The sequence below is a fragment of the Chlorocebus sabaeus genome, chromosome 5 (assembly GCF_047675955.1).
Source record: "Chlorocebus sabaeus isolate Y175 chromosome 5, mChlSab1.0.hap1, whole genome shotgun sequence".
NCBI classification, from domain to species: Eukaryota; Metazoa; Chordata; class Mammalia; order Primates; family Cercopithecidae; genus Chlorocebus; species Chlorocebus sabaeus.
The window spans coordinates 65,973,296-65,999,505 of NC_132908.1; the positions used below are offsets into that span (position 1 = coordinate 65,973,296).

Here is a 26,210-nt window from a genome sequence, read left to right on the forward strand (position 1 = left end):
TTTTCTGGAAAAAGATGGGATCTGATATACATAAATGAATCTATCACTCTAGACTTCAGAGTACCATTGAAAAGCTTAATGAAAAATCTTCCAAATTCTAATTTGTTAAAAGAATCTTTTCACAATGCCAGAATTGATACAGGCAAGTCATAGGCAGGTTAAAATTTTTTCAGCTCTCTCACTTGATTGTTCACCTTCCAAAGCAACTCATTTTTATTAAGTTCTTTTCAAACGTATCTAGATCCTTCACTGGCTTTCTTGAACACACAGCTGTTTGCTTCTCAATAAGGTTGATTGGTGCTGACTTCCTGAGAATAGGGAGATGCAAATAGCCAGGTGTTGTCATTACCATTGCACAAAGTAGAAGCCATTAAAACTAAGCTAAGATAAACCCCACTCATTAGAATCTACTGGGTAAGTTTCTAAAAGTGGGCTTGGATTTACTGTGTTCATTTCTCTGAAGCTTTTTAGAAATACCTGAGGAGGCCAAGTGCAGTGGCTCACACCTGTAATCCCAGTACTTTGGGAGGCCAAGGCGGGTGAATCACCTGAGGTCAGGAGTTCGAGACCAGCCTGACCAACATGGAGAAACCCCGTCTCTACTAAAAATACAAAATTAGCCAGGTGTGGTGGCGCATGCCTGTAATCCCAGCTACTCGAGAGGCTGAGACAGGAGAATCATTTGAACCTGGGAAGTGGAGGTTGCGGTAAGCTGAGATCATGCCATTGCACTCCAGCCTGGGCAACAAGAGCAAAACTCCGTGTAAAAAAAAAAAAAAAGAAAAAGAAAAAAAGAAATACCTGAGGAAAAGAAGATGGTCTCTTTAACTTCAGTTTCATGAGTGCCTCTTCATCTAAATATTGTAGTGTGTAGTGAATGCTTTCTGTTTTTTGTGGGGGTTTTTTTGAAATAGAGTCTCGCTCTGTTGCCCAGGCTGGAGTGCAGTGGCATGATCTTGGCTCACTGCAAGCTCCGCCTCCTGGGTTCACGCCATTCTCCTGCCTCAGCCTCCCAAGTAGCTGGGACTACAGGCACCCGCCACCACGCCCGGCTAATTTTTTTATTTTTAGTAGAGACTGGGTTTCACTGTGTTAGCCAGGATGGTCTCAATCTCCTGATCTCATGATCTGCCCACCTTGACCTCCCAAAGTGCTGGGATTACAGACGTGAGCCACCGCGCCCGGCCATGAATGCTTTCTGAAAATGGAGTGGGGGAACTTGGAAATCAGTACCGTTTTTTGTAAAAGCCATTTAATGCATATTTTTAAGGACACAGCAGGATAGTAATGAATGTTTGTCCTTGTCAGGGAACAAATGTGTGCCGTCCTTCATTAAAAGGTGAATTAGGATCTCGGAGCTTTTGGTTCAAATAGGTTTCAACTGAGTCAATAGGAACATCTCATCTGGATAAAGAAAAGTGCAAACAAATATGCAACAACAACCGAAACCAAAGAACCCCTCCTGGATGGGATAATAGTGGTTTTGTTGCCTAATCAGAAACTAGAAATAGTAGTGGGTATCCCAGAACCCTAGATTTTAATTCATAATCAAATGGGTTAGCCAATAGTTGTGAAATACACTCAGCATGTAACCCCTTCTTGCAAGTTACTACTGTAAGTAGTTACACACCTTTTTTTTTTTTTTAAATAGGTTGGCACATATAGTAAAGATGACTCAGCTCTTTGGGAAAGTTACATGTATTTATGCTGATATTATAGGAGTCATGCTGTATACCAGGTTGTTGTCTCAATAAAAATTGTAATTAGAAGAAAGAAAATTATTTGGTTTAATTTTTTCTTTTGTTATACTTGGTTATACAATTGACTTTTGAGTCATTTTAAAAACACGTACACAGTGGCTCACACCTGTAACCCAGCACTTTGGGAGGCCGAAGCTGAGGTGGGAGGATCACTTGAGCTCAGGGGTTTGAGACAAGACTGGGCAACCTGGCAAAACCCCTTCTCTACAAAAATATACAAAAATCAGCTGGGCGTGGTGGCATGTGCCTGTGGTCCCAGCTACTCGGGAGGCTAAGGTAAAAGAATCACTTGAACCTGGGAGGTCAAGTTTGCAATAAGCCATGTTTACACTACTGCACTCCAACCTGGGTGACAGAGCAAGACCCTGTCTCCAAAAAAAAAGGCGGGACTGCCTTAAGTTCCTTTTTTCTTTTTTTTCTATTCCAAGACCAGGTCTCACCCTGTCACCCAGGCCAGAGTGCAGTGGCACGATCTCAGCTCACTGCAACCTCCACCTCCTGGGCTCAAACAATTCTTGTGCCTCAGCCTCCCAAGTAGCTATGACTACAGGCATGTGCCACCATGCCTAGCTAATTTTTTATATTTTTAGTAGAGACAGATTTTCACCATGTTGGCCAGGCTGGTCTTGAACTCCTGAGCTCAGGCAATCCGCCTGCCTTGGCCTCCCCAAGTGCTAGGATTACAGGTGTGAGCCACTGCGTCTGGCCCCCAAGTTCCTTTGTTTTGACAAATGTAACTTTTTTGATGTTTCATATTGATAGACATAGGATTGACATTGAAGTGCTCTACAACTTTATAAATGAAGAGCATTCCAGTTTTCATATATCAGTTAGAATGTTTTTGGCTGCAAGTAACAGAAATTCCCAACTCAAGTGGCTTAACAAAGAATGAATTATCACACATAACAAAAATTCCAGGATTGGTAATTCTGTAGCTCAGTGACATCATTCAAGACCCATATTCTGGCCGGGCATGGTGGCTCAAGCCTGTAATCCCAGCACTTTGGGAGGCCGAGACGGGAAGATCACGAGGTCAGGAGATGGAGACCATCCTGCCTAACCCGGTGAAACCCCGTCTCTACTAAAAAATACAAAAAACTAGCCGGGCGAGGTGGCGGGCGCCTGTAGTCCCAGCTACTCGGGAGGCTGAGGCAGGAGAATGGCGTAAACCCAGGAGGCGGAGCTTGCAGCGAGCTGAGATCTGGCCACTGCACTCCAGCCTGGGCGACACAGCGAGACTCTGTCTCAAAAAAAAAAAAAAAAAAAAAGACCCATATTCTTTTCATCTTTCTCCTCTGTCAACCACAGCTTATGGGCCTTATCCTTTAGTTCCTCATGGTTTCAAGTTGGTTGCAGCAACTCTAAGGCAATCCTAATTCGTGTATCCTTATGATAGCCAAAGGCAAAAAAGTTTTCTCAGAGTCTTCTAGCAGACTTTCCTTCAAAACTCATTGTCCAGAACTGGGTCACATGCCCATGCCTAAACCAGTTAAAGCAAAGGAAGATGTCCACCATGATTCACTTAGACCAATGGAAACTGTAGCCTGAATCACATGGGGAGGGGTGGCGACAGGTGGATACTTGAGCAAAATTAGTGTACTGTTTATAAGGAAGAATGGGAAAATGCCAATGAGATGTATACAAAGTTTGACATATAGGAATCCCTAAAGCTCAAATTAACCCCTGGGCTGGGCACAGTGGCTCACACTTATAATCTCAGCAGTTTGGGAGGCTAAGGCAGGAGGATCACTTGAGCCCAGGAATTTGAGACCAGCTTGGGCAACATAGCAAGGCCTAATCCCTATACAAAATTTTTTTAACCAGCTGGGCATGGTGGTGTGCACTTATAGTCCCACCCTACTCAGAAGGCTAAAGCAAGAGGATCTCTTGAGCCCAGGAGTTTGATTCTGCAATAAGTTATGATTGCACCACTGCACTCTAGCCTGGGTGACAGAACAAGACCTTGTCTCAAAAAAAAAAAAAAAAAAAAAAAAAAAACCACACAAAAAAAAGAACAAGAACCTCTTATATAGGATCTTAAAATTCAATGCCTATGCCAAATTGCAGCCCTGGAAGTTTCTTTTGACTATGTGCATTTATTTTGTTCTCCACAGAAACCTGTTCAAGCTGGTCAAACCTAGACTTCCACCTGGAGACTAGGGTACAATACAGTCCTGAGACCCCTATCACAAGAAAAGAAGGGAGGGAAGATTAGTTAGAGGGTAGCAGGGCCCCAGGAAATGGGGGCAAGGTCATAAATCCCCAGAGAAGACCAGGTTTGAGCAAGGGTGTGACAGATCTAGGCTATGTATGTGAGGCCTAGGGGAAGTCCAGTCTTGGAGAACGTGGAGGCAAGGCTCTTTGAGAAATGCAACGTGGATGAAGTGAGTGTTCCAGTTCTTCCAGTCCAACACCTGGAAAACAAGGTAGCAAGTGAGCCCAGAGTCAGCAGACCAGGTACAATGCAGGGTCTGAGATGCCCACCCTCCCACTGGATTCTTGGGTTCTCAGGTGCACCTGGGATGGGTTGGTGGAGCATGTAGTTTAACAGATGCCCTTTTTTTTTTTTTGAGATGGAGTCTCACTCTGTCACCCAGGCTAGAGTGCAGTGGTGCGATCTCGGCTCACTGCAAGCTCTACTTCTTGGGTTCACGCCATTCTCTTGCCTCAGCCTCCCGAGTAGCTGGGACTACAGGCACCCGCCACCACGCCCAGCTAATTTTTTGTATTTTTAGTAGAGACAGGGCTTCACCATTTTAGCCAGGATGGTTTCGATCTCCTGAGCTCGTGATCCGCCCACCTAGGCCTCCGAAAGTGCTGGGATTACAGACATGAGCCACTGTGCCCAGCCAATGGATGCTCATTTTCAAAGGAGGGCTGGAGCTCAGTTAGGGCAGGAATTTACATAAATGGAACGTTAAGTTGCAGTTTGGTTAATATGGTGATATGCTCTTGACTTATATGGCCAGTCAGTATAAGAAACAGCTATATGATTTCTGCATTGAATATATAGCTTCTATTGCCCACTGTCTTCTTCACTTTTCCGACAGGCCCTCACATGACTTGTTCCTTGAGGTTTTCTCCTCTAAGAGCTCTTCCCTGAGCCCTCACCCACACTGTCAACTTCCCTGCTCCTTATTTTTTTTCATAGCCTTCATTGCTGCTGGAGATTTTATTATTTATTGTCTTTCTTCCCCGCTAGAAGTAGGTTTCATGAAGATGGGAATTTTGCTTTCTTAAGTTCATGCTATATTGTCCTCAGTACTGAGAACACTGGCACATTGGAGTACTGTGGGCATTCAATTAAGATTTGCTGGACAAATTAGCCAGGCGTGGTGGCACATGCCTGTAATCCGAGCTACTTGGGAGGCTGAGGCAGGAGAATCACTTGAACCTGGGAGGCGGAGGTTGCAGTGAGCCGAGATCGCGCTGTTGCACTCCAGCCTCGGCAATAAGTGAAACTCCGTCTCAAAAAAATAAATAAATAAGAAGATTTGCCAGATGAATGAATGAGATACCTCTTAGCGTCCTTCCTGATGTTCCTGATGTTTCTCTCTCCTCATGATGTTCCTTCTTTTATTGGATAATGAAAGCTGTGTTTTCTAATTCCTTTTTTGCCTTAGCTACCAACAGTTGTAAAACTAAATTACTAAACTCATGGTTTATTTGCAGTAGCCATTCTTAGCTTGGGATATCTGCACTCCTCTCACTGTAGAGCTTTTAAAATATTTATTTTATGTATTTTATTTTATTAATTATTATTTTGAGATGGAGTCTTTACCCAGGCTGAGGTGCAGTGGTGTGATCTCAGCTCACTGCAACCTCCGCCTCCCGGGTTAAAGCTATTCTCCTTCCTCAGCCTCCTAAGTAGCTGGGACCACAGGCAGGTACCACCACACCCAGCTAATTTTTTTGTATTTTTAGTAAAGATGGATTTCACCATGTTGGCCAGGCTGGTCTCAAACTCCTGACCTCAGGTGTTTCACCCACCTCAGCCTCCCAAAGTGCTGGGATTACAGGCATAAGCCACCGTGCCCAGCCTAAAATGTTTATTTTAATGACATATGGTTTCAACGTTATTTATTGTAAGTTGCTTCACATCCTATGTGGAAGTAAATGAAGACTGAATAATAATAAGTGAACTAATTGAAGGGTAACAGGGAGAAGTTAAAAAAAAAAAAAAAAACAGGCCGGGCGCGGTGGCTCAAGCCTGTAATCCCAGCACTTTGGGAGGCCGAGACGGGCGGATCACGAGGTCAGGAGATCGAGACCAACCCGGTGAAACCTCGTCTCTACTAAAAAAATACAAAAAACTAGCCAGGCGAGATGGCGGGCGCCTGTAGTCCCAGCTACTCGGGAGGCTGAGGCAGGAGAATGGCGTAAACCCAGGAGGCACAGCTTGCAGTGAGCTGAGATCCGGCCACTGCACTCCAGCCTGGGCCACAGAGCCAGACTCCGTCTCAAAAAAAAAAAAAAAAAAAAAAAAAAAACAACAACAACAACAACAACAAAAAAAAAGGAACGCACTTTAGAGTCTGAGCAAATAAGATAATCCTGGAGCTGTTGTTAATAGAATAGGAACCAGATCAAACATTACTCATAAAAGTCCCTCTCTGTCACCTTTTTGGCACATCTCACTCCATTGTTATTGCTTGGTCAGTATTTTTCCTCTTCCCCATTAGGTTTTGCTATGAGGGCAAGGACTGAATCTTTCTTGCTTATGATTAGCCCCCCCAGGGCCTAGCACAGTGCCAGACACATAGTACACACTTAATCATTATTTGATAAGTTAATTTAATGTGCCTTTTCTTTCGTTATCATTTATTTTTAACTATAAGCCCCTATATTTGTAAACATTAGCATATTTCTCCTGTGTTCTTACCCTTTTCAACCTACAGTTTCCCCTGTTTGTAGATTTCCAAACTTCCTTCATTTTTTTATGTGCCTTCCTTCCTGACAAGGAACCTTCTTCCTTTAACCAGAACAGCCTCCCACTCCAGGGCTCATGAATGTGTGCCTTTTCTTCCTTCCCCAGTCTCCTAAATCTCATTTTCCTGATGACTAAACCGAAAGTGACTCACCAACTCACACACTTAGAACTGGAAGGAGCCTGAGAGATCATCTCGTCTCACTGGCTCATCTCCACTTGGTCCAGGGAAGTGAAGGGAATTGCCTAAGGGTCACTCTGCTGGTTGGCAGCAGGGACAACCCTAGAACACAGATCTCTTACTCTGGATCCTCATTTCCAGCTGCAGGGTGAGCAAGCCCCTTTCCTAACTCCAGAAAGAGAAAGCACTGCAACAAAAGTAGAAAAGTATATTGTAGTCTTAGTTGGAAATCTTTTTTTTTTTTTTTTTTTTTTTTTTTTTGAGACAGAGTCTCGCCCTTGTTGCCCAAGCTGGAGTGCAATGGCATGATCTCCGCTCACTGCAACCTCCACATCCCAGGTTCAAGCGATTCCCCTGCCTCAGCCTCCCAAGTAGCTAGGATTATAGGAACCCATCACCACACCTGGCTAATTTTTGTATTTTTGGTAGAAATGGGGTTTCACCATGGTGAGCCACCGTGCCTGGCCATTGGAAATCTGTCTTTTTTTTTTTTTTTTTTTTTTTGAGACAGAGTCTCGCTGTGTCACCCAGGCTGGAGTGCAGTGGCACCATCTTGACTCACTGCAAGCTCTGCCTCCTGGGTTCACACCATTCTCCTGCCTCAGCCTCCCAAGTAGCTGGGACTACAGGCGCCTGCCACCATGCCTGGCTAATTTCTTTTTGTATTTTTAGTAGATTTCACCGTGTTAGCCAGGATGTTCTCGATCTCCTGACCTCGTGATCTGCCCACCTCGGCCTCCCAAAGTGCTGGAATTACAGGTGTGAACCACCGTGCCCAGCCGGAAATCTCTTAGATGCAATATATCATAGGAGTTACTCATAGGTAACTCACAGAAGTTAAGTATCAGACCATTTAAGTTTGATGCCAGTTCTATTTACTCTTCAAACAAGTTAACTCCTTTGTCTTAGTCCTTTCTCTTTTTTCCTATGCATTTGAATATTTAATGTACATATGTAAATCTGTATGTTTGATTTGTTTATAGTAAGAAAAGTTGTATGTGTGCATATTTACATACATAAATGGGAATACTGGCTCTGTTTCTTTCACTTTAACAATGTCTTGAGGAAAGCTTTTCATATCAGTGTATATAATTCTGTCATGTTCCTTTTAATGACTGCATAGTATTCCATAATATGGGTATACCATGGTTGTTTAACCTTTCCTATATGAATTTTTTAGTTTATTTTTTCTCATTTTTCATGATTACAATTCACTAAATTCTTTATGCGGATGTCCTTGTGCAGATATGTAACTACCTCTCTAGGATAGATAATTAGAAACGCAAAGACTGGGTCAAAGAGTCTGAGATGACAGTTCAAATCTCCTCTTTTCTATTGTGAAAATAGGCTATCAATCATTATTGATTTAGTTTTGGCAGCATACTTCAATGCTGACAGGACAGAGGTAAGTCTTATGACTGCATGTAGTATGTTAGGAATTGGCAGCATTTTGGAGAAATTACTCCTTTATCTTTTTCTTATACTGTATGGAAGGTACGTTGTGTTTTGGACCTTGAGGGGAAAGCAAAAACCAAAACGAGAAAAAAACCAAAAAACTTCCTCGTCCTCTTCCTTCCAAGGGACTGAGACTAGCAAAATAATGCTTTCGAGCAACCTCTGCTTGACTCTATGACAGCATTTGCCACGCAGTTCTATAATTGTCAGTACTTATCTGTTTATGTGTACTCCTTAAACTTTGGGCATCTTCTTTTCTCCTTATTTTATTTTAATTTAGTTTAGTTTAGTTTAATTTTGTAGAGACAAAGTATCCCTATGTTGCCCAGGCTGGTCTCGAACTCTGGGCTCAAGCAATCTTCCCGCCTCAGCCTCCCAAAGTGCTGGGATTATAGGCATGAGCCACCGTGCCTGGCCTACTTTGGGCTTCTTAAAGGGTAAAAAGAATTTTTCATCAATTCTTGTATTCCTAGAATATTAGCATGATACCTAGTACATAATTATGTTTTGTTAAATAAATTAATGAATTCAATTCAATATTACCATTTCCTGTACCTAGTACAGTCATGCATTGCTTAACAATGGGAATATGTTCTGAGAAATGTGTAGTTAGGTGATTTTGTCATTGTATAAACATCATAGAATGTACCTACACAAACCTAGATGATATTTTATTTACATATATTTTGTAATACAGAAAATCAAATGTCCCAGCACCATTGCTGAATGCTAATTATTTCCCCAACTTGATCTGCAATGCCAACATCACATCAGGTTTCTAAATGTATGCTGCCCTATAATCTGATGGGACCACTGTTGAATATTCAGGCCATCATTGACCGAAGCATTGTTATGCAGCTTATGACTGTATGTGCAAAGACTGCTAAGACCTGATGGGATCAGAGATGAAGGAGTCAAAGTTCTACCCTCAAGGAATTTATAGTCTTATGGGAGAAATAGATACAGGCTTAAAACATTTAGGAACCAAGGCATGAGTGACAAATGTGATTTAAGTCAAAGCGACTTAAGCACAAAGTATTGTGAGACTTTCAAGGAGGACTAAGTGAAGCTGACTGAGGGGAAGAGGCAGGTTCCACAAAGAAAGTGGCATTTGAGCTGGGCCTGGTAGGACAGACCAGTGATTTATCAATATAGGTCATCACTTTGGTGATTAAAAATCGGTGACTTTATGCTTGTAATCCTAGCACTTGGGAGGCCAAGGCAGGAGGATCGCTTGAAACCAGGAGTTCAAGACCAGCCTGGGCAACAAAGTGAGACTCTCTGCCTCTGCAAAAAAATAAAATAAAGGCCGGGCGCTGTGGCTCACTTCTGTAATCCCAGAACTCTGGGAGGCCAAGGCAGGTGGATCACGAGGTCAGGAGATTGAGACCATCCTGGCGAACACAGTGAAACCCCGTCTCTACTAAAAATACAAAAAAATTAGCCGGGTGTGGTGGCGGGCGCCTGTAGTCCCAGCTTCTAGGGAGGCTGAGGCAGGAGAATGGCATGAACCTGGGAGGTGGCAGAGCTTGCAGTGAGTGGAGATCATGCCACTGCACTCCAGCCTGGGCGACAGAGCGAGACTCTGTCTCAAAAAAAAATAAAAATAAAAGTAAAATAAAATAAAATAAAATAGCCAAGAGTAATGGCATGTGCCTATATTCCCAGCTACTTGGGAGGCTGAGGCATTAGGATCACTTGACCCAGGATTTTGAGGCTGCAAACGACTTATGACAGCACCACTACACTTCAGCCTGGGTGACAGAACAAGACCTCATCTCAAAAAAAAAAAAAAAAAAAGGTGAATTTAAACAAATCCTTCAGAAAACATTTTGTCACCTTATAGATATTATATATCTTTAGGGCCAAAGGCGAACGTTTTATACCTGGGCTCTGGAATTAGGACCTCAGAACCAAGATCAAGCCAAAACAGCCTTGGTTCTTGGTACACCAATGGGGGAAGACATTGCTTCCATATACAGAAATACATACATTAAAGACATTCAATTCAGAATGTCCTAGCATGCTGCTATTTCTACTCTCTTTAAAAACAAAATAAAGACTGGGCACGGTGGCTCACGCCTGTAATCCCAGCACTTTGGGAGGCCAAGGTGGGTGGATCATCTGAGGTCAGGAGTTCGAGACCAGCCTGGCCAACATGGAGAAACCCTGTCTCTACTTAAAATACAAAAATTAGCCAAATATGGTGGCATGTGCCTATAATCCCAGCTACTCGGAGGCTGAGGCGGGAGAATCACTTGAACCTGGGAGGCAGAGGTTGCAGTGAGCCAAGATCATACCACTGCACTCCAACTTGGGTGACAGAACGAGACTCTGTCTCAAAAATTAAATTAAATTAAATTACATTAAAAATAAAATAAAATAAACATCTTCTCTTGACTCCACTTCCTTGACTATCACCCCATTTCTTTGATCTGCTTTGCAAAAACCTCCTGAAATGATCTCTTTGTTTTCTGTTCTTCTCCCATTCTGACTTAAATCCACTCTTGTCGTGCTTTCACCCCCATCAGTCTGTCAGGACCATTCTTGTCAAGGTCAACAGTGACTTCATTTTTACTCAATCTAATTGTCAACTTCTAGTCTTCTTTCTACCTGATGTATGACCAGCTTTTGATGCAGTTGACCATTGCCGCCTCTCTGTTATACTTTTCTCCCTTAATTTCTAGGATATTACTCCAATTTTCCTCCTACCTGACTGGTTATTCCTTTTCAGTCTCCTTTGCTGGTTCCTCCCTTCTTAGACCTCTTAATGTTGAAGGGCCCAGGCCTCACCCTTGGTCTTCTTCCCTGCCTACACTCCCTCTCTTGGTAATCATGTCTCATAGTCTCAAGACTTTAAATGTAATCTATATTCCGCTGATTCCAAAGTATTTATCTCTAGCCCAGACCTCTCCTGAACTCTATATACATAAATCTTCAACTACCTACTTAACATGTCTAAAACTGAACCCTGATCCTTCCTCCTGCCTCAGTTAGAGACTTGACCATCTCAGTTGATAATAACTTCATCCTCCCAGTCTCAAAAGCAAAAACCCTAGAAGTCATTCTTGGAGTCATCAGGAAGTCATGTTGGCTCTATCTTCAAAATATATGCAGGGTCTGGCTAGACATAGTGGCTCGCACCAGTAATCCCAGTATTTTGAGAGGTAGAGGCAGGAGGATCACTTGAGTTTAGGAGTTCAAGACCAGTCTGGGCAACATAGTGAGACCCTGTTTCTACAAAAAAGTAAAAAAATTAGTCGGGCACGATGGTATACACCTGTGGTCCCAGCTACTCCGGAGGCTGAGGTGAGAGGATCAGTTGAGCCCAGAAGATTGAGGCTGCAGTGAGCTGTGATCACTCCAGCCTGGGTGACAGAACAAGACCCACCGCCCTCTCTATATATGTATTTATGTATGTATATATGTGTGTGTGTGTGTGTGTGTGTGTGTATGCAGAATCTTCTTATCACCACCTCTACTGTTCAAGTCACTATTGTCTCTCCAGCCACTTACCGTAGTAAGTTTCTACCTTGGACCTTCTTCCACCCTGGACATACACAGTGCCCACCAGTGCATTCTCAGCACTGCAGCCAGTGTGATCTTTTTGCACTCCTTTTCTCAAAATCCTCCAAAGGCCTCTTATTTTACTCTGAGAAAAAGTTCAAGTCCATGCAGTGTCCTGCAAGGCCCTTCATGATCTACCCCACCTCCCCATCCCTGCCCTTACTTCTCTAGCCTTATCTAGGGCTTCCTTGGTGTTCTCAGACATGCCAGGCGTGCTCCTTTACAGGGTTTTCACACTGGCCGTTCCCTCTTCCTGGTATGCTCTTCTCCCAGAAATGCACATGACTGATACACTCACCTTCCAGTCTTTGTTTAAGTGTCTTTGTTAAACCTTCTCAATGAAGCCTACCTTTACCACCTTTTTAAAACCTGAAGTCGGCCACCGTTCCCATTATTCCTTATTTCCCTTACCTGTTTTACTTTTTTTGTCCCTATTGTATGTATTACCTTCTAACATTCTATATAATTTACACTAGAATGTAAGCTACAGAAGGGCAGGAATCATGGTTTCTTGTTTCACAGCATATACCAAGCATCTGGAACAATGCTTAGCACATACTAGGCCTCTCAATAAATATTTATCAAATAATCATAGTTCTCTTTCTCCAAGACCCAAGTGCCTTGATTGTTTTTCACTCAGTTTGCTTATCCGAGCAGACAGTGGGGTAAGACAGGGAAAAGTAGGCTGATGATCGGGGTCTAGGGTCTAGCCTGGGGGCCACACTTGTTATTTGTATGACCATGGGCTAATTATAGTTGGGCTGGGTTTGTGAAAGTTTATTAAGCTATACTTATGATATATACATTTTTTGTATGTATATGTAAATTTTTTAAGTTTTCTATAATAAGACTCTCTGAAAATAGCTGCTAGTAACACTATGGGGAATATCTTCACATATTTTATCTCTATATGTAGACTTTTGAGAATAAAATTGAGATTCTACATGCTTTTTCACAAAACCATGCATCATGAATATTTTTTGTAACATGAAATATTCTTCTGGAGCACGATTTTTAATGGTTATGCAAGTATTTGAAAAGAATAAGACACTGGCCACATGCGTTGACTCACTCCTGTAATCCCAGCACTTTGGGAGGCCAAGGCAGATGGATTGCTTGAGCCCAGGAGTTCAAGACCAGCCTGGGCAACATGGGGAAACCCCATTTCTACAAAAAATACAAAAATTAGCTGGGCTTGGTGGCACGCACCTGTAGTCCCAGCTACTTGGGAGACTGAGGTAGGAGAATCACCAGAGCCTGGGAGGTCAAGGCTGCAGTGAGCTGTGATCGTGCCACTGCACTCCAGTCTGGGTGACACAGCAAGACCCTGTCTCAAAAAAAATAAAAACAAAGATAAAAAAAGTAAGACGTCATGCAGTGAACCACGGAAATATCATTCTTCCTTTTTTGAGAAGTTGAAATTTTATTTTAAGAGGTTTTGATTTCTTCCTTTTTCCCATAGGAGACATGGTCTCAAAGTACCGAGAACCTTTGATCCACACCTTCCTGAGGGGAGTGAGAGATCCCGACGGTGCTCACAGGGCCAGCAGCTTGGCCAACCTCGGGGAGCTGTGCCAAAGGCTGGACTTTCTGCTGGGCTCCGTGGTCCATGAGGTACTGTATTTTGATTCCTTTCTCTAAAGCTTGTTTTCACTTGGACCTATGATGCATCTTGAGATTGGGAGTCAGGAGACCTGGGCTCTTTTTGCAGATCTGCCACTGCCTCCCTGTGAGACAGGGCAGGTGAGTCATTGAACTTCCCAAGGCTTCATCTGTCTCACATGTATATTGAAAGTTATGTTAGTAAGGGCTGGGCATGGTGGCTTGCACCTGTAATCCCAGCACTTTGGGAGGCCGAGGTGGGTGGATTGCTTGAGGCCAGGAGTCTGAAACCAGCCTGGTCAATATGGTGTAACCCTATCTCTACTAAAAATACAAAAATCAGCCAGGCATGGTGGTACATGCCTTTAATCCCGGCTACTCAGGAGGCTGAGGCAGGAGAATCCCTTGAACCCGGGAGGCATAGGTTGCACTAAGCCAGGATCACACCACTGCACTCTAGCCTGGGCAACAGAGTGAGATTCTGTCTCAAAAAAACAAAAACAAAAAATTATGTTAGTAAGAATTTCATAGTTATAGCTGAGAGGAAGTCATCTTAACCTGCCTTAAGCAATAAAAGATGATTTATCATAAAGAGTCTAATGTAACTAACAGAATTGGAGAAACCGTTAGGAAAAGTAGATAGAGCTTTACCCTAAGTCTCTGAGACATCTGTGAGTCTTATCTCTACTCACAGAAAAATCTCACGCAAATAAATCTCAGGCAAATACTCTAATTGACCCTCTTTGGCTGAGGCACCGTGTATTCAGGGGGATGGTGTTGTTTACCAAAAAAACCACTTAAGTTCCATATTTTGCTCAGCATTTCACACCCAGTGCCTGGTATGTAGTAGGCAGTCAGTAAATTATTGAAAAGATGAATGGTGAACCCTCAAAAGGATAGCCATGCAAGGTATTGGGACCAGAAGCTCTTCTGGTTTTAGAGTTTATTATTATTATTATTATTTATTTATTTATTTATTTATTTTTTTGAAACAGAGTTTCACTCTGTCACCCAGGCTGGAGTGCAGTGGCGCAATCTTGGCTCACTGCAACCTCTGATTCAAGTGATTCTCCTGCCTCACTCTCCCATGTAGCTGGGACAATGTGCCACCACACCTGGCAAAATTTTTTTTTTTTTTTTTGAGACGGAGTCTCGCTCTGCCACCCAGGCTGGAGTGCAGTGGCGCAATCTCAGCTCACCGCAAGCTCCGCCTCCCAGGTTCCCGCCATTCTCCTGCCTCAGCCTCTCGAGTAGCTGGGACTACAGACACCTGCCACCTCACCCAGCTAGTTTTTTTGTATTTTTTAGTAGAGACAGGGTTTCACCATGTTAGCCAGGATGGTCTCGATCTCCTGACCTTGTGATCCGCCCGTCTCGGCCTCCCAAAGTGCTGGGATTACAGGCTTGAGCCACTGAGCCCGGCCCACCTGGCAAATTTTTATATTTTTAGTATAGACAGGGTTTCACCATGTTGGCCAGGCTGGTCTTGAACTCCTGACTTTGTGATCTGCTCGCCTCAGCCTCCCAAAGTGCTGGGATTACAGGCATGAGCCACCACTCCTGGCCCCTCTAGCCTCTTAAATTGTATCTTTACCCTGTATTTATATACTTATCATTGTATGAGTGTATATCTTGAGTATCTGCTGTGTGTACCTACTCTGCTGTTTACAGATGATGATTGACAGAAAAACACTAGTTAACATGTGGCCAGGGGTCTTTACTACCAATGTACATGACCATCTTAAGTTTTTAAAAGAAGAAGATGCCTTATAAATTATAAATAAGTAAGTGAAATACAATTTAAATTATCTTTTTCTTTTCTTTTTCAAATGGAGTCTTTAATTCTGTCGCCCAGGCTGGAGTGCAGTGGTGGAATCTTGGCACACTACAACTTCTACCTTCCAGCAACCTCCACCTTCCAGGTTCAAGCGATTCTCCCACATTAGCCTCTTAAGTAGCTAGGATTACAGGCATGCGCCACCACGCCTGGTTAATTTTTGTATATTTAGTAGAGACAGTGTTTCACCATGTTGGCCAAGCTGGTCTTGAATTCCTAGACTCAAGTGATCTTCCTGCCTCAGCCTCCCAAAGTGCTGGGTGGTGTCGGATTTTTCTTCTTAGTCACTTTGCAAGCCAGGGACCTCTGGCTGGGAATGCCCCATCCTGCCTCACTTGGCTATGCTGGCGTGCCCCAGCTCACCTGTGTTATAGCTTGTACCACATTCAGCGGTTCCCAAGCTCTTGTACCGCACCCAAGAAAAATGAGGATACACTGAGCATTGAAGGGTGAGGAGGGTGGAGAAGAATTTTGTTGAGCGATGAAACGACTCTCAGCAGAGAAGGGAGCTGGAGAGAGGATGTGAAGGGCAGGTTGTCTTCCCCAAAATCAAGTTGTCTCTTCCCTGAAGTCAACCCGTTTCCTCCTCTACTGACTGAGTCTGGGGTCTTCATAGGCACATGATGCATGCTGATTGGTTTGTGAGTATGCAAAAAAGGTTAAAACAAGGGACCTCTCAAAGATGGGCCTGACAGTATAGAAAACCAGTTAGGAGGGCCGGGCACGGTGGCTCAAGCCTATAATCCCAGCACTTTGGGAGGCCGAGACGGGCGGATCACGAGGTCAGGAGATCGAGACCATCCTGGCTAACATGGTGTTACCCTGTCTCTACTAAAAAATACAAAAAACTAGCCAGGCGAGGTGGCGGGCGCCTGTAGTCCCAGCTACTCCGGAGGCTGAGGCAGGAGAATGGCGTAAACCTGGGAGGCAGAGGTTGCAGTGAGCCGAGATGGCGCCACTGCACTCCAGCCTGGGCGACAGAGCAAGACTCCTTCTCAAAAAAAAAAAAAAGAAAGAAAGAAAACCAGTTAGGAAATGGTAGATGTATGTAAAATAGGTGAAGAGTGGGCACCAATCAGAGGAAAGTGTGCCAAACAGGAAGACAAGTTTTCAATTCAGTCTGAGAATTTAACTTGTAGCTTAGCTTTTGGGCTTTAAACTGTCTTCAGCTTGGAGGTGGGGTTGCACTGGGTACCTGCCGCTATCTGCTTAGGTGTTTGGCTGCTGCCTGTAGATATCACTGGGATTACAGGCATGAGCCATTGAACCTGGCCTTTTTTTTTAATCTTAAAGCAAAAACTCTTTAAGACCAGGTATGATTTCTCATTTTCTATTCTTGGCATAAATTTTAATTCTTTCTAGTGGAACCAAAACCTCCTGAACCCCTTTCAGTGTCATCCAAATCTTAAACTTCTTCTATTTCTGGTTTAAAAAATTTAGTTCACGGCCGGGCGCGGTGGCTCAAGCCTGTAATCCCAGCACTTTGGGAGGCCGAGACGGGTGGATCACGAGGTCAGGAGATCGAGACCATCCTGGCTAACATGGTGAAACCCCGTCTCTAATAAAAATACAAAAAACTAGCCGGGCGAGGTGGCGGGCGCCTGTAGTCCCAGCTACTTGGGAGGCTGAGGCAGGAGAATGGCTTAAACCCGGGAGGCAGAGCTTGCAGTGAGCTGAGATCCGGCCACTGCACTCCAGCCTGGGCGACAGAGCGAGACTCCGTCTCAAAAAAAAAAAAAAAAAAAAAAAAAAATTTAGTTCACAAATGAGCTGTGCAATTTGATGACCTTTTTTGACTTCAAACTTTTCTTTTTCTTTTCTTTTCTTTTTTTTTTTTTTTTTTGACACATTGTTTCACTCTGTTGCCCAGGCTGGAGTACAGTGGCACGATCTCAGCTCACTGCAACCTCTGCCTCCCCGGTTCAAGTAATCCTCTTGCCTCAGCCTCCCAAGTAGCTGGGATTACAGGCACCCGTAACCACACCCAGCTAATTTTTGTATTTTTAATAGAGACAGGGTTTCACCATGTTGGCCAGGCTGGTCTCAAACTCCTGACCTCAAGTGATCCACCCACCTCAGCCTCCCAAAGTGCTGGGATTACAGGCTTGAGCCACTGCGCCCCACCAACTTCAAACTTTTTTTTGCCAAAATTAAATAGTACACGATCAACATGTACACTATAATCTTTCTCTCTGACACCAGTTCCTACATCTAGAAAGTGTTTTGCAGCCAAACCAGACCATGGAGCCACTCTTCCATAACACCCAGAAGGAAGGGCTGTCTGAGTGTCCATTTTCACAAGAGCTTTCTCTGTAGGTGGTATTGTATCATCATAGGTACTGTACAGGTCATAGCTCGCAACCTGCATGGATCCCCGGGTTGAGGCCATGGGGTGTTCAGAGAGCCAGACAAAGCAAGCTGCGTGCTGCCTTCCTCTGTAGGCCAGGCCTGCTAGCTGGGGGAAATGGCAAGTGTCTTATCAAAGCAGGGCATGGCAGAGTGAGGAGGTAAGTAGAAGAGAGGATCAAATCTGTTTGTTTGTTTGTTTGTTTGCAGTGGTGGAATCTTGGCACACTGCAACCTCCACCTTCCAGCAACCTCTACCTTCCAAGTTCAAGCGATTCTCCCACATTAGCCTCTTAAGTAGCTAGGATTACAGGCATGCGCCACCACGCCTGGTTAATTTTTGTATATTTAGTAGAGACAGTGTTTCACCATGTTGGCCAGGCTGGTCTTGAATTCCTAGACTCAAGACTCAAGTGATCCTCCTGCCTCAGCCTCCCAAAGTGCTGGTGGTGTCGGATTTTTCTTCTTAGTCACTTGGCAAGCCAGGGACCTCTGGCTGGGAATGCCCCATCCTGACCTCACTTGGCTATGCTGGCGTGCCCCAGCTCACCTGTGTTAGCTTGTACCACATTCAGCGGTTCCCAAGCTCTTGTACCGCACCCAAGGAAAATGAGGATACACTGGATATTGAAGGGTGAGGAGTCTTCAACGTGATGGAGTCTTGCTTCGATTGTGATGGAGTCTTGCTCCGTCACCTGGGCTGGAGTGCAGTTGTGTGATCTTGACTCACTGCAGCCTCCGCCTCCCAGGTTCCAGGAGTGAGAGGATCAAATCTTAAGAAGGACCTACTGGCCGGGCGCGGTGGCTCAAGCCTGTAATCCCAGCACTGTGGGAGGCCGAGACGGGCGGATCACGAGGTCAGGAGATCGAGACCATCCTGGCTAACACGGTGAAACCCCGTCTCTACTAAAAATACAAAAAACTAGCCGGGCGAGGTGGCGGGCGCCTGTAGTCCCAGCTACTCCGGAGGCTGAGGCAGGAGAATGGCGTAAACCCGGGAGGCGGAGCTTGCAGTGAGCTGAGATCCGGCCACTGCTGTCCAGCCCGGGCTACAGAGCAAGACTCCGTCTCAAAAAAAAAAAAAAAAAAAGAAGGACCTACTGAGGGGGAATTTTCCTTTTTCCTTTTTTTTTTTTTTTTTTTTTTTTGTGAGATGGAGTCTCACTTTGCTCCCCAGGCTGTAGTACAGTGGTGTAATCTCGGCTCACTGCAACCTCCACCTCCTGCATTCAAGCGATTCCCCTGTCTTAGCCTTCTGAGTAGCTGGAATTACAGGTGTGAGCCACCATGCCCGGCTAATTTTTGTATTTTTGGTGGAGATGGGATTTCGCCATGTTGGCCAGCTGGTCTCGAACTCCTGACCTCAAGTGATCCACGTGCCTCAGCGTCCCAAAGTGCTGGGATTACAGGCATGAGCCACTGTGCCCAGGCCTGAGAGGGAATTTTTTTCAATGTTTGGCAGTTGTGTCATATCAATAAGCAGAGAAGCCTACTCACAGATGTATGTATACACTTGAATTTATGGTATTTCCTGATTCTTGAGCTTCATATATTTTGCTTTATTTGGTTATAAGGGCTACTCTTTACCTTAAATTTCAACCTAGGATTTTCAGAAAAGTTACATATATATCAGTTATTTCCTTCCCTTTTACTGTTCTCTGAGGGATCACCAGGGATATCCCATTCCTCGGTTTTTGTATCTTCTTTTCTTTTAATAACTTAGAAACAACAACATTAAGTACCTACTTAAAACCCAAGTGCTCTAATATATGTGAACCATTAGGCATCTCATCCTGTTTTAGATGGACTTAGCAAATCTCTTGTTCTTTAGTGTTATTAACTTGTAACACTTAAGAGAAGGCTTTTATGGGTCTATTTGGTTATATTGTCTGACGGTTTCAGACTACTGTAACTTTTCTGGGTCAGATACTGAAATGATTCCCACATTTTTTTTCTCTGTTTTCTTGGTCTCTTCACATAACCCAAACCAAACTGAACTGTAAACTGTGTACTAAAACAAGTTACTGGTCCATGATCTGAACGAAACCCAATTCTTCTTTTTTTTTTTTGAGATGAATTCTTGCTCTGTTACCCAGACTGGAGTACAATGGTGTGATCTCAGCTCACTGCAACCTCCACCTCCCGGGTTAAAGCAATTCTCCTGCTATAGCCTCCCAAGTAGCTGGGATTACAGGTGACTGCCACCACACCCAACTAATATTTGTAATTTTTTTTTCTTTCTTTCTTTCTTTTTTTTTTTTTTTTTGAAATGGAGTCTTCCTCTGTCACCCAGGCTGGAGTGCAGTGGCACGATCTCTACTCACTGCAACCTCCAGCCCCCGGGTTCAAGCGATTCTCCTGCCTCAGCCTCCCGAGTAGCTGGGACTACAGGCACCTGCTACCACGCCTGGATAATTTTTGTATTTTTGGTAGAGACGGGGTTTCACCATCTTGGCTAGGATGGTCTTGAACTCCTGACCTCAGGTGATCCATCTGATTCAGGCCTCCCAAAGTGTTGGAATTATAGGCATGAGCCACCGCACCCGGCCCTCCAAATATTATTATTTTTAAATAATGGCTTTACTGAGATACAGTTCACACACTATACAAGTTACCCATTTAAAGTGTACAATTCAGGCCAGGTGCAGAGGCTCACGCCTATAATTTCAGCACTTTGGGAGGCCAAGGCAGGCAGATCACCTGAGGTCAGGAGTTCAAGACCAGCCTGGCCAACATGGTGAAACCCCCTCTCTACCAAAAATACAAAATTAATTAGCCAGGCGTGGTGGCACATCCCTGTAATCTCAGCTACTTAGGAGGCTGTGGCAGGAGAATCGCTTGAACATGGGAGGTGGAGGTTGCAGTGAGCTAAAATTGCACCGCTACACTGTAGTCTGGATGACAGAGCAAGACTTTGTCTCAAAAAAAAAAATAAAAGTAAAGTGTACAACTCCATGGTTTTTAGTACATTCAGAGTTGTTGGTACAATCACACATTCTTTTTTTTTTTTTTTTTTTTTTAGAGATGGGGTCTTGCTATGTTGTCCAGGTTGGTCTCGAACTCCTGGGCTGAAGTGATGCACCTGCCTCAGCCTTCTGAGTAACTGGAACTATTGGCACACACCACCATGCCCAGTTTAAAAAAAAAAAAAATTAACATAGCCATGCATTTCAGAAAGGTTTTCTGCAGATCTCCAAGTGGACCAGCTGAGACTTGATGGGATCTATATGTTTTGTAAAACTAATGAACCTGAACAATACCTGAATATCATGACCTCTGAACTCAAACATTGAGACTGTATTTATTTTTGAATCCCTAGACTGTTCTCTTTCTCTCTCCTAAGGAAACTGTAGCATGCTAGCAGCATATGATTTACTATCCAAAGTGTTAGAGAAATTTCTTGGTTTTGGTTGATTAGGAAGATTAAGCTAAAGCAGATTTTGTAACATTCAAGAAACATCATCTGTCAGGAGACCCACCCGACCTATTGAAAGATAACAAAACTGCCAGGTACACTTGGAAATGGGAATGAATGAGAGCCCAGCTACACCATCTGTTTAACTGCATTCGCTTGAACAAATGACTTTGAGTTCAGTTTCTTGATCTAGAAAATGGGATTAAAATACCTGCAATGCAAGATTGTTACAAGATTGTTACAAGACATATATGTTTGACATAATGATTTATTCAACAATTTGTATTGAGTGCCTACTACATGCCAAGCAGTATTCTGGACACTTAAGACACATCACTCTTCAAACTAGACAGTGATTCCCATCTTCATGGAGCTTCTATTCTAGAGAGAGTAGACAGGTAATAAATGCTATATATAATCAGTAAGTAAAGTATCTAGTATATTAGACAATGACAAGTGCTATGGAAAAAGAAAAGTAGGAGAAGGGAAACTGATGAGGATTGTAGTCTTAGGTGGTGGGGCGGCTGCAGTGCTCAACAGGGTATCAGGTGAGTCTCACTGAGAAGGTGCCATTCTAGTAAAGACATTTTATTTTTCTGTATTAAGATTTTTCTTAAGGATCATCTTGGTCATTTGAAGGGGGCTGATGATGACAGTGATGAGAATGAGCATTAAGGAAATAAGAAGAACAGGCCGGGTGTGGTGGCTCACACCTGTAATCCCAGGACTTTGGGAGGCCAAGGTGGGTGGATCACCTAAGGTCAGGAGTTCAAGACCAGCCTGGCCAGCATGGTGAAACCCCATCTCTACTAAAAATATAAAAATTAGCCGAGAGTGTTGGCAAGCACCTGTAATCTCAGCTACTCAGGAGGCTGAGGCAGGAGAATCGCTTGAACCTGGGAGGCAGAGATTGCAGTGAGCCAAGATCACGTCACTGCACCCCAGCCTGGGTGACAGAGGAAGACTCCGTCTCAAAAAAAAAAAGGAAATAAGAGCAGAGTGCCCAGTGTCCTTCAGATGTCCCCAGCCGTATGTTTTCAAAACAACTGCCGTGTTAGGGGCTGAGGATACAAAACCCTGTCAGATACCACCTTGCCTTCTGGGCGTGGGTAATATGACAGACACAGACATCAGTGATTACAATTATAGTCCACTGGGATCGATGCTATGGGAGCACCTTTGAGGAGTCCCTTGGTCAGGTTCGGGTATTGGCAAAGATGTCCTGGAGGAAGAAATCCTTGGAGCTGAATCCAGAGAACAAGTAGAAATTAGGTAAAAAAAAGTCATGGGTGAGCATTTCAGCAGAGGGAGCAGCTGTGCAAAGGGCGTGAGATGGCCTGACATGTTTAGGAAGGTTCCAAATGCTGGAGTGAAGGGGTAGGGGGTTAGTTTAACTGCATTCACTTGAACAAATGCAGAAGCTGAGGCAAGAAAGCGCTGGTAGGGGCCACATCATGAAAGGCCTTGTTACTTTAGGCTTCCTGGCTCACAGCAAGAATCAAGCCTTGTTTCCAAAGGCTAAACAAGAAGCATTGCTTGTTTAGCCTTTGGAAATGAAGTGCAAATAGGTAGTAGGTTGTTTGCCTACCATGGGTGCTGACACAAAGAAAAGCACCGTTTTCCTTTATGTTTCAACCTTAAAACAGGTGAGGGCGGGGCACTGTGGCTCACGCCTGTAATCTCAGCACTTTAGGAGGCCGAGGTGGGCAGATCATGAGGTCAAGAGATCGAGACCATCCTGGCCAACATGGTGAAACCCCATCTCTACTAAACAAAAGTACAAAAATTAGCTGGGCCTGGTGGTGCACACCTGTAGTCCCAGCTACTCAGGAAGCTGAGGCAGGAAAATTGCTTGAACCTGGGAGGTGGAGGTTGCAGTGAACCAAGATCATACCACTGCACTCCAGCCTGGCAACAGAGCAAGACTCAATCTCAAAAAATAAAATAAAATAAATTAAAAAAAAAAAAACTTGAGATGAGGAGCTGCTGCTTTGGGGCACCTTCCTGGAAAACCTCTTGTCCAGTGATCCTGCCCCACTTCTAGAGAGCTAGACTGTTTCTACAGAATCAGTCCCAGGAATGTTCGTGGTCATTAGTAAATTGTGAGCACAACAAGGGCAGAACCCATCTTGATTCACCTTGTCATACCCCCTAGTACCTATCACAGTGCTTGGTACATAGTGGATGCTAAGTGTTGGCTGATTAATACAATATTGAATGTTTTAAAAGCAGAGAAGGCTGGTTGGGAAGGCTAGTTCCTATGTGTTTCAATAATAGTCATAGCAAGGCCAGGCACGGTGGCTCAGACCTATAATCTCAACACTTTGGGAGGCCAAGGTAGGCAGATCACTTGAGGTCAGGAGTTCAAGACCAGCCTGGGCAACATGGTTAAATCCCATCTCTACCAAAAAGTACCAAAATTAGCCAAGTGTAGTGGCACATGCCTGTAGTCCCAGCTACTTGGGAGGCTGAGGTATGAGAACTGCTTGAAGCCGGGAGGCAGAGGCTACAGTGAGCTGTGATGGTACCCTTGCACTCCAGCCTGGGCAACAGAGTGAGACCTTGTCTCAAAAAAAATAGTCATAACAGCATAGCAAGCACTCTATACTCCTGAGTACCTTACAGATGTCAACTGATCCAATTTTCTTTTTTCTTTTTTCTTTTTTTTTTTTTTTTCAGATGGAGTCTCTCTCTGTCGCCCAGGCTGGAGTACAGTGGCACAATTTTGGCTCACTGCAAGCTCCGCCTCCCGAGTTCATGCCATTTTCCTGCCTCAGCCTCCCCAGTAGCTGGGACTACAGGTGCCTGCCACCATGCCTGGTTAATTTTTTGTATTTTTAGTAGAGATGGGGTTTCACCGTGTTAGCCAGGATGGTCTCGATCTCCTGGCCTCGTGATCTGCCCACCTCAACCTCCCAAAGTGCTAGGATTACAGGCATGAGCCGCTGCACCTGGCCTACTGATCCAGTTTTCATAGAGGGAACTGAGGCACAGATAAATAAGTTGCCAAGGTTGTGCAACTAGAAAGTGGCAAGGCTGGGATTTGAATGCAGGCAGTTGGTTCCAGAAGTCAGCTCTTAACCACTCTTCTATATTGTCTCTCAATAAATGTTTTCAGGCTGGGCACAGTGGCTCACATCTGTACTCCTAGCACTTTGGGAAGCCAAGGTGGGCGGATCACTTGAGCCCAGGAGTCCAAGGCCAACCTGGGCAACACAGCGAGACCCTGTGTCTACAAAAATTCAAAAAAAAAATTGGGGCAAGGTGATGCATGCCTGTAGTCCCAGCTACTTCGGAGACTGAGGCAGGAGGATCACCTGACCCTGGGGAGGGGAGGTCAAGGCTGTGGTGAGCCATGATCGCAACACTGCACTCCAGCCTGCATAATAGAGTGAGACCCTGTTTCAAAAAAATAAATAAAAAATAAATGTTTTCAGTTCATTTATAAGGTTGCTTTTGTGCCTTGGAAGCTGAATAGAATTGCCATATGAGAAAAGCTACACACAGGAAGGGAGATACAGCTCTGGTTTTTAATAGCGCTTGCTTTTGACAGTGAGACTTCAGAAGGCAATATTTTCCCTCTGATTTGAAAAAAAAAAACAGGTGTTTTCATCCCATATAATTTATCTGTCTTCCTTTTAGATGTTCCTTCTTATGCAGCATCCCATGTTCGCCTTGTCTTCGTTGCCAAACCAGCTACCTTGGGTAGACTACAAGTTTGAACATGTTGGATACCTGCCAGTCTTAGTATTTCAGCCTTTGAGTCCTCCTATAGTCAGACAACTGTAGTTCATTCACACGCAAAGAGTAGGGTATTTGGCCTGGCTCTTAAGTAGTTCTTCATTCATTTATTCATTCAACAAATATGTAATGAGCACTTACCCTGTGCCAGCTGGGACTAGAGCCAAGCCATATGCTCTGCGCTAGGGACCCAGCTGTGAAGACAACAGAGTCCCTGTCCTCCTGGACCTGACTTCTGGAGAGGAGAGGTAGGCAGTAAACAAGTAAACATGGATATACAGATTTATACTGTGTCAGGTGATGATAAGCACCAAAGAGATAAATTTAGCAAGATAAGGAGCCCAAAGGGAGTTTGCTATTGTCTCGAATGGACAGGAAAAGCTTTCCTGACAAGTGACTTTTGTTTTTTGAGACAGTCAGTCTTGCTCTGTCGCCCAGGCTGGAGTGCAGTGGCACGATCTTGGCTCATTGCAGCCTCCACCTCCCGGGTTCAAGCAATTCTCTTGCTTCAGCCTCCCAAGTAGCTGGGACTACAGGCATGTGCCGCCACACCCAGCTAATTTTTTCTGTGTTGTTTTAGTAGAGATGGGGTTTCACCATGTTGTCCAGGCTGGTCTCAAACTCCTGAGCTCATGCAACCTGCCTGCCTCAGCCTGCCAAAGTGCTGGGATTACAGGAATGAGCCACTGTGCCTGACTGACAAGTGACCTTTGAGCAAAGATATAAGGAAGCAAGGGGTTGATCCAGAAACCTAGGGAGGGAGCATTCCAGGTGGAGGGAGATGTGAGTGCAGAGGCCCTGCGACAGGTACAGGCTTCATGTGCTGGAGAACAGTAAGGCCAGTGTGGCTTCACAGAAGAACAGGAGTTGGCACCAGAAAGGCAGTGGCCAGTCCCAGCGGAGCCTTGTGTGGACTTTTGCTTTCCCTGTGAGTGAGATGGGAAGCCAGGGTGGAAGCATTCATTCATTCATTTATGGAGACAGAGCCTCACTCCGTCACCCAGGCTGCAGTACAGTGGCACAGTCTCAACTCATTGCAACTCTGCCTCCTGGGTTCAAGCAATTCTCTTGCCTCAACCTCTCAAGTAGCTGGGACTACAGGCATGCACCACAATGCCCAGCTAATTTTTTTATATTTTTAGTAGAGACAGGGTTTCACCATGTTGCTCAGGCTAGTCTCAAACTCCTGAATTCAGGCAATCCACCCGCCTTAGCCTCCCAAAGTGCTAGGATTACAGGCATGAGCCACCGTGTCCAGCCAATCTAACTTCTTTTAAAAAGTTACTGTTGGCCGGGCACAGTGGCTCACACCTGTAATCCCAGCCCTTTGGGAGGCTGAGGTGGGTGGATCACGAAGTCAGGAGTTCAAGAACAGCCTA

General features: G+C 44.4%; 1 protein-coding gene across 1 annotated transcript in view; it reads left to right on the top strand.

Moving 5' to 3' along the window:
- TANGO6 (transport and golgi organization 6 homolog) overlaps window positions 1-26,210 on the top strand; it is a 252,551-nt gene that overhangs the window by 177,313 nt on the left and 49,028 nt on the right. The window contains exon 16 of the mRNA XM_007993836.3: window positions 13,353-13,504. Within this exon, the coding sequence (XP_007992027.1) occupies window positions 13,353-13,504 (152 nt within the window). The remainder of the gene's footprint in view (window positions 1-13,352; window positions 13,505-26,210) is intronic.